Source organism: Tasmannia lanceolata, unplaced genomic scaffold, assembly GCF_043159265.1.
Source record: "Tasmannia lanceolata isolate RefF3 unplaced genomic scaffold, GAP_Taslan_0.1 ptg000003l, whole genome shotgun sequence".
In the NCBI taxonomy this organism is placed as follows: domain Eukaryota; kingdom Viridiplantae; phylum Streptophyta; class Magnoliopsida; order Canellales; family Winteraceae; genus Tasmannia; species Tasmannia lanceolata.
The window spans coordinates 60,989,606-60,996,518 of NW_027518680.1; the positions used below are offsets into that span (position 1 = coordinate 60,989,606).

General features: G+C 37.1%; 1 protein-coding gene across 2 annotated transcripts; it reads right to left on the reverse strand.

Moving 5' to 3' along the window:
• Window positions 1-592: 592 nt before the first annotated feature.
• On the reverse strand, window positions 593-6,469 carry LOC143857807 (protein IN CHLOROPLAST ATPASE BIOGENESIS, chloroplastic-like). 2 transcript variants are annotated; one of them, XM_077368306.1, is made up of 11 exons: window positions 6,273-6,448; window positions 3,457-3,540; window positions 2,917-2,991; window positions 2,754-2,796; window positions 2,570-2,627; window positions 2,254-2,421; window positions 2,108-2,170; window positions 1,916-2,007; window positions 1,733-1,814; window positions 1,540-1,650; window positions 593-1,115 (listed from the first exon to the last, which is right to left on the reverse strand). In XM_077368306.1, exons 1-11 carry the CDS (start codon window positions 6,391-6,393, stop codon window positions 975-977), a joined length of 1,038 nt encoding a protein of 345 aa, XP_077224421.1. In that variant the 5' UTR covers window positions 6,394-6,448; the 3' UTR covers window positions 593-974. The 2 variants fall into 2 exon arrangements, with proteins under 2 accessions (XP_077224421.1, XP_077224430.1); XM_077368315.1 differs by lacking the exon at window positions 3,457-3,540 and having other exon boundaries at window positions 6,273-6,469.
• Window positions 6,470-6,913: the final 444 nt, after the last annotated feature.

The window sequence follows — 6,913 nt, forward strand, 5'->3', positions numbered from 1 at the left end:
ATTTCGGTCCTATATTTCGGATTTCGGTCGAAATTTAAAACCATGCCCATGACCACATATTTATAGATTTCAAATACTTGTCACTCAAACTCTATATCTAATCCGACTAGGATTAGGATAAACTCTATCTGTAATCCAACTAAGACTAGGACTCCTAATATAACAAAACTCTAAATTTTAAGTAATCCTAATACAAATAAAACAAACAAACAATACTATTAATAATAAATCTAAAGAGAAATACAAATAGTGTCCTACATCAGCATCCATGATGGGCCCTATCTAATGAACATAAAATATAAACTTAAAAGAATGACACTAAAACTTGGTATGATTCTAACTTAAACACTATAAACTGTCAACAAGTTTTGTCATGATTCCTATCTCTGAAAACACAATCTTCAGAAAACAAGAATAAATGCAGTTCCACCTTTTGGATGGTATTACACTAACACTCATTCTTTTTATGTTGAGTGCACTCTAGGGACAGATCTTATCAAAGAGAAATCTATCATGCAATCAAACAGCCTACAACACAACTAAACTTTTTAAATCAAGTTAGGACATTTTCACTTGCAAAAACACCCTGCAATTGTGAAAGGGATTAGACTTTCATATTCATTAACTTAGCCCATTAGCTCAATCAGACAATGCTCTATGATGCAACCTCTGAAGTTATGTTTTTTATCCCTACATCAGCTATAGAAGAAGAAAACTCAAAAACATATGAGGATGAGCCCAACAAGGACGGTCATATCGGGGGTTCAAACCCATAAAATTATAAATAAAAAATAACATAAATAAATAAAAAATGAGGACATCCTCCACTCCATATTGGGCAATCAATGGACCTGTCTGACAAGATATTGGGCCACCCGTTTGTTTTGCCATTGGTCCCACTGTAATGCTCCAATAGGAAGGGTTAGAGAATCATTTTACGAATTTCTGCCGAGGACTAGATTGTTCTATCTAATCTAATCTCTATATATAATAAACCTGGCCATGTCATGGAGTCCAGCCTCCTTATAGTATTCCGCAATTTGCTCCAAGATATCAGCCCAATTTGCGTCAATGGATGCTAAATCCAACAAAAATGCAGCTTGGTCCAGGGCCACCTACATGATCCAACCAAAATAAAAAATCAGTGAACATTAATCAAAATGGATTCTTGATCTCATACAATTTTCTCCTCTGTTCTGGTCTATAAATTACTGAAGAATTGAAAAGGAAATTCAACTATCAATTACTCCAAAAGTTTAAGCCATTGGAGATGTCGTTATTTAATCTTTTATACTTTAACACTCCCCCTCACATGTGGCCCCTCTTTATAGGGTTGGCCTACGCGTGGCACATGTGGCCCCTCTTTTGGGTCGGCCACTAGATGTGGATTTTTAATATCAAAGAGTTTTGAACTTCGGACCTTTGCTCTGATACCATGTGAAACAACCAATTACTCCAAAAGCTGAAGCCGTTGGAGATGGTGTTATTTAATCTTTTATACTTTAACAGAATTGAAAAGGATATTCAAGTATCATATACCTGAGCAGGTGCCTTCCCCTTCTTGAGATCTTCACGCCTACCCTCTTCCGTTACCCTCTCCCTTAGGTACTCAATTTGCTCATCCTCCCACTCTGCAATTGCCGCAACATCCTAAACCAGACGACTCATGCATTGCATCACACACAAAAACAAAACAAAACCAGTGACATTATATTGTTCAAATGTGCCATACCTGATATCTACACCCCAATGTCCACCATGGTGATTTCAATGCCACCCTTGCAGCATCCTTCGATTCTGACTTACGCCCAATCCTAGAATAATGAATTAAAATGTTATTTAAGAAGAAATGGCATACCTGTCAGCACAATGTTAGACTAGTTTCTTCACATATTCAAATAATAGTTCTACGAACTTCAGCAAAACCTCAGCATTGAACACAAAAGGCCGTCCGAATCCTGGAAACTGATTCTTTGCATAGAACTCTCCAGTCACGAGTGCAGAAACCTTCAACAGACAAGAAAAATAAAAAAATTTGAGTAAAATCATTTAGTAAATATTTCCAGAATATTTAATAACCCAAACCATGAAAGCTCTCGAGTTGTACATGGTCTCCTTTCTCCAAATGTTGGATTACTTTACGCTCTAAAACATCTGGAAACAAACCAACCTGAGAGAAAACAATAAGCAAAAAAAAAAAAGTATTCATCTACTTGGTTCTTTGTGTAATGCAGTTTAGATATTGTTTTGTACCTTCTTCAGGAGATAGACATCAAGATTTGATATTTTAGATTCCGCAAAATCACCCCTTTTGTAGAGTTTTCTGCCAGCCTCCGATGAAGCACAAAATAGCTCTTCATAATTTCCCTGGGAATTGTTAGCATCTTCTTCGACCAGGATTCTATGGATATATTGATCAACCTACAATATTTAGACTATTACTACTTGTTTTTTCAAATTAAAACCGTAAAGTTGGGATTTTCATAGGAAATATAAGTTAGGATTTTCCACAATGAATTTAAATATCCATTTCCCACACTAAGAATCATTTTATCAATCGACGTCTTACATTCTTTGCTAAAAGCCACACCCCATGTTTACGAACTCCCACAACTGGCATCTCCATCCTATATGAATATAAATGGAGCATATGATGGTAAATTATGGAAAGAAATTTCACAGATGATAATGTTAGACCACAAATGATAAAAGGAAAGAAAAGAAAAGAGCGGTCACAGATTTGGACCTCCTACCCAGGTGGAGATGTTGGCCATCTCAGTAATGCAGTTAGAGCACCTGTCACAAAGGATATTTAAATATGACAATGGAAACATTTTCAACAAGGAACGAGCACAAAGCTTTGCATTCACTTAAGATTACTAGCTGATTATCTAACTAAAATGTATTTTATCTAACCTGAATGGTTCTCCGATAGAGGAATAGCGAGTGGTATCAACCCTTGCCTGGCTCCAGGAGACATGACCGTTTCACCTGGTACAAATCAAATAAGCAATGAGGAATTGTGGTAACTTTAACAGGACTCGTGAATGAAATATAGATTTGTGCCTTTCAGTTTTGTATCAATGTCATGAACCAGATATTATGATATTACTCAATATTGGGAACTTCTGTAGACATATATTCATTTTCTGTGTGCATGTAGATCATTGCCCAGAGAATCACTCAAGATCAGAGGGTGCCATTGAAGCCATCAAGCTCTAATAGGCACACCACTTTAAGGTAATCAGGCTAGGTATTCATTCATGACCATTATGTTGCCAATGAAAATCATAGTTGATAGATGTCACCATGTAGCTCTTCATAGAAACAAATAGCAGTTTACCAAGATAAAAGGACAAGCTAGTAGCCATTTAACTGAGTAATTGATGATTGTTTCAGATACTATAACATAACTATAAACGATACAAGCTACTAAGGAGGTGTAGCAATTCCCACCTCTTGCTCGAAGCATTTTCAACAAATAATTTAGATGTTCAGGAGGCCGAGTTGCAGCTACATCTTTGATGAATGACACATGGTCTGCATTTCATTTCACAAACTGTTAGAGCATATTTTGAATCCACAATCTGACCTGATTCCCAAGGTCAGACATATTCAATAATGGATTTGGTTTCACATTAAACTCCAATAAACACTTCATTTATGACAGACATATACACATGAGGAGAAAAAGAAGTAATGCTTCTCCCCAAAGATCAAAGTGTGGCAATGACTACAGCGAAGTGTGACAGATATTTGTAGACAATGATTGAAGAAATATTCCACTAGATAACCTACAATGTTTAAAGCAACATGAAAGAACAAGTGTTATCAGCCTGAAAGAGAGGGTACCATGGAAGCAACAGCAGAGACAACAAATGCATCCCCATTAGTGGGCAGATGCTGTGTTCGGAACAAATTTTAGGTCACAGTTCCAGGACAGACTACCAGTATAAATTTATCTATCTTGATTTGGATGATCACCGAAGAAAAAGAACATCCACGGGCCCACACCATCATATCAAATTGTTTCAGGTTTAATTATTATGGAAGGAAAGATAAAAGATTGAAATATCACGGACATTTACGATAATGAGATGCTAAGCTCAGTGGATCATTGCATCTACCACACCACAAACTCATAAGCACTCAAATAATGTCATCCTCTGATATTAAGCCACTCTAACTGAGCATTTCTTATAGAACCATTGAGCAAAACTTAGATTTATCCAGTGTTTAAAAACGCGGATGTGATGCGGAACGCAGCCAAGGAAAATCCTTGTTGACTCGGCGCGGACGTGGCCAAGAATGCGGTTGACGTGATCATAACTCGGGAGAGTCGAAAGAGTTTATTGACTCTGTAGGACAAAACGCGGAATGCGGATGTGGTGCAACGCGGAAAGGAGTCGACTCGGGGGAGTTCCTTGTCGAGTCAAGGAGTTTTTAAACACTGAATTTATCAATTACAAACAATGCAAGAATTAACCTAAATTTATCAATTACAAACAATGCAAGAATTAACCTACCCCAATACGAAATATGATGGACCATATACTGTAGGACCGATAGGCAAGGAAATTTAACTCTTGGTTAGAACTGATATCCAGTATAGATTCTTGTTGTTCAGATACCAAATTACAATTAACTGTAAGGAAAGAAATCTAATTCTTGGTAAAATTGATATATCTAGTATTGACTATTGTTGCTCTGATAACAAATTATGTTGCAAATTTTTACAGAAATATGAACCAAGAGTCTCTTGGTTAGATATATCAAAAAGATATTTTAAAACTTGAATTAAATAAGAAGATAAATTAATGCAGAAAATTTCAACAACTAACCTTCAATCGATAACCAAAAGAATGAAAATTAGATTAAAAATAGTATCTAATATAGGTTGATTACAAGCGTAGATCGAACCCATGAAAATACTGCAGAAATAGCTACAGAAATCTTTGAGCAAATGGGTGAAAGATTCAGTGCCGATCGTTATGACAACTATTGGCTCCCCACTTCCATTCACGTACGAAGATATGCTAAGTGAAGACCTGTTAATACCTACCATTTTAGGGTCTGTCCAGGATGCCTAAATTTTGAGGACAGATGAGAAAGTTCCAACTTGCTCATGCTATATGCAAATAAGGGCAGAATTTCCGGCTGAATTACATGTGTGCCCCACTATTTTTCACACAGCCAAACAATCGGAACCAAATATACCTAAAACTCTCTGACTGGACATGGGCTGATTCTCGAATTTTGGGCATCCATAACATGAGCTTTGTTGTATGAACTCAATGAACATATTCTCAGTGTTAAGAAACAACGAATGCAAACCCAAAACCCAACCGCACAAATATGAAAGAATACATAAACCAAACTAATCAAACAGAAGAGATCAATTATACTAGAACAATGGTTAGATACTGATTTAGCAACAATTTAGACACAGTGTGTGGTACGGAGGATGGACTAAAAAACACAAGATAAACAAAAAGCATTTTGCATTCATCCTTACTAACACAATTGGGGTTAATCCCGAAGGCCGAATTTTATTGTAGAGAACGCTTTAATAATAATTGGCCATCCCGAGGATTCACGGACATCACTGGTGAGAGAAAACCCACAAATTTTGTCTGATAGGTCATTCTAGATCCCATGGTTTTCCGGGGATTCACAGGTCGAACATAGGTATATTTTTTTCAAATACTCAACAAAATTTGGAAACGAAGTGGGTTGGGAGTAGGCCCCCCATAATTCCTTGGTCGATACTAGTGTGAATCAATAGAGAAGCAAATCTTGTAAGCATTTTGAACATGTCCCTAGGTATTGCTGTGTACTTGTCGAACAGCGAAACATTTTGGTTCCTGTTTCTGAATTGAGCAGTACTGGCTTCAAAAGGGGGTGTTCCAAACATAAATTCTAGCTCAGGGTATTATCCAAATTCGTTTAATGGTCAGTTTGGATGTTCAAAAGGTGATGTTCCAAACATAAATTCTGTTTCATGGTATTATCTAAATTCGTTAGATGGTTAGTTTGGGTGTTCAAAACATAAATTCTGGTTCAGGGTATTACTTAAATTCATTGTTTAATGGTCAGTTGTATTCAATTTGTGTGCAAAGTGAAAATCCCAAAATGTAAGTGGGCTGAAAATCCAAACTGATAAAAAGAGTTTAATCCATTTGCTACACAAACATTGTAAGCATGAGGGAAAAGCAGCAAAGAAGAATGTCCATAGCAACACAAAAACACATATTCTTTATCCATTTCTTTACCAGAAGAAGAGGCAGGAGAAGCTGAAGAATAGCATCTGGGTCCGAATAAGGGTCCATGAAGAAACGTGGGCAGTGTTGTCGGGTTCGGGCCTCCGTTCACAGTTCCCACTCCCACCCTCATATTCTCTTCTCTCCTCTCAGTAACCACCACTCCTCTTCCTTTAGTATCAACCTTTCCTTCTCTAGGAATATCCAAAATTAAAGGGTGTAAATATCAACTCTACCCCAGCTGATATTTCCACCCCCTTGTTTATTTTACAGACTAACAAAAGTACCATTGTATATTACGAAAATGACAGATATTTTTATCTCATACAATGACGAAATTACCCCTATCATCCAATTGAGGTGCATTAATTGGGATTTAGATCGGAAAAATTGTACGGATTTTATGAAACCATGTGCTATGGCTCGATAGGAGCAGTTCACAAGCCGGGTTTATGGTAGCCGATTACGTAAATTTAGGAGTGTAACAGGATCCACTTCAGATCGGATCCACCCATGTCTTAGCCAAGATCTATGAAAACTTCTTATCGGTCGGATTGGATTTACAGTGTTCTCCAGATCCTACTTCTAGTGTCCTGGTCGTGATCCATTTCAAATTGGACCGTCCAACGAAGTGGTCTAGTACCTACTTACAT

Excerpts from the sequence above, each read along its gene's own strand:
- LOC143857807 (XM_077368306.1), bottom strand. The coding sequence starts at position 6,393 with ATGAGGGTGGGAGTGGGAACTGTGAACGGAGGCCCGAACCCGACAACA. Across the intron at positions 2,628-2,753 it reads TGGCCAACATCTCCACCTGG|GATGGAGATGCCAGTTGTGG; the intron begins GTAGGAGGTCCA and ends ATATTCATATAG. Across the intron at positions 1,651-1,732 it reads CATTGGGGTGTAGATATCAG|GATGTTGCGGCAATTGCAGA; the intron begins GTATGGCACATT and ends CGTCTGGTTTAG.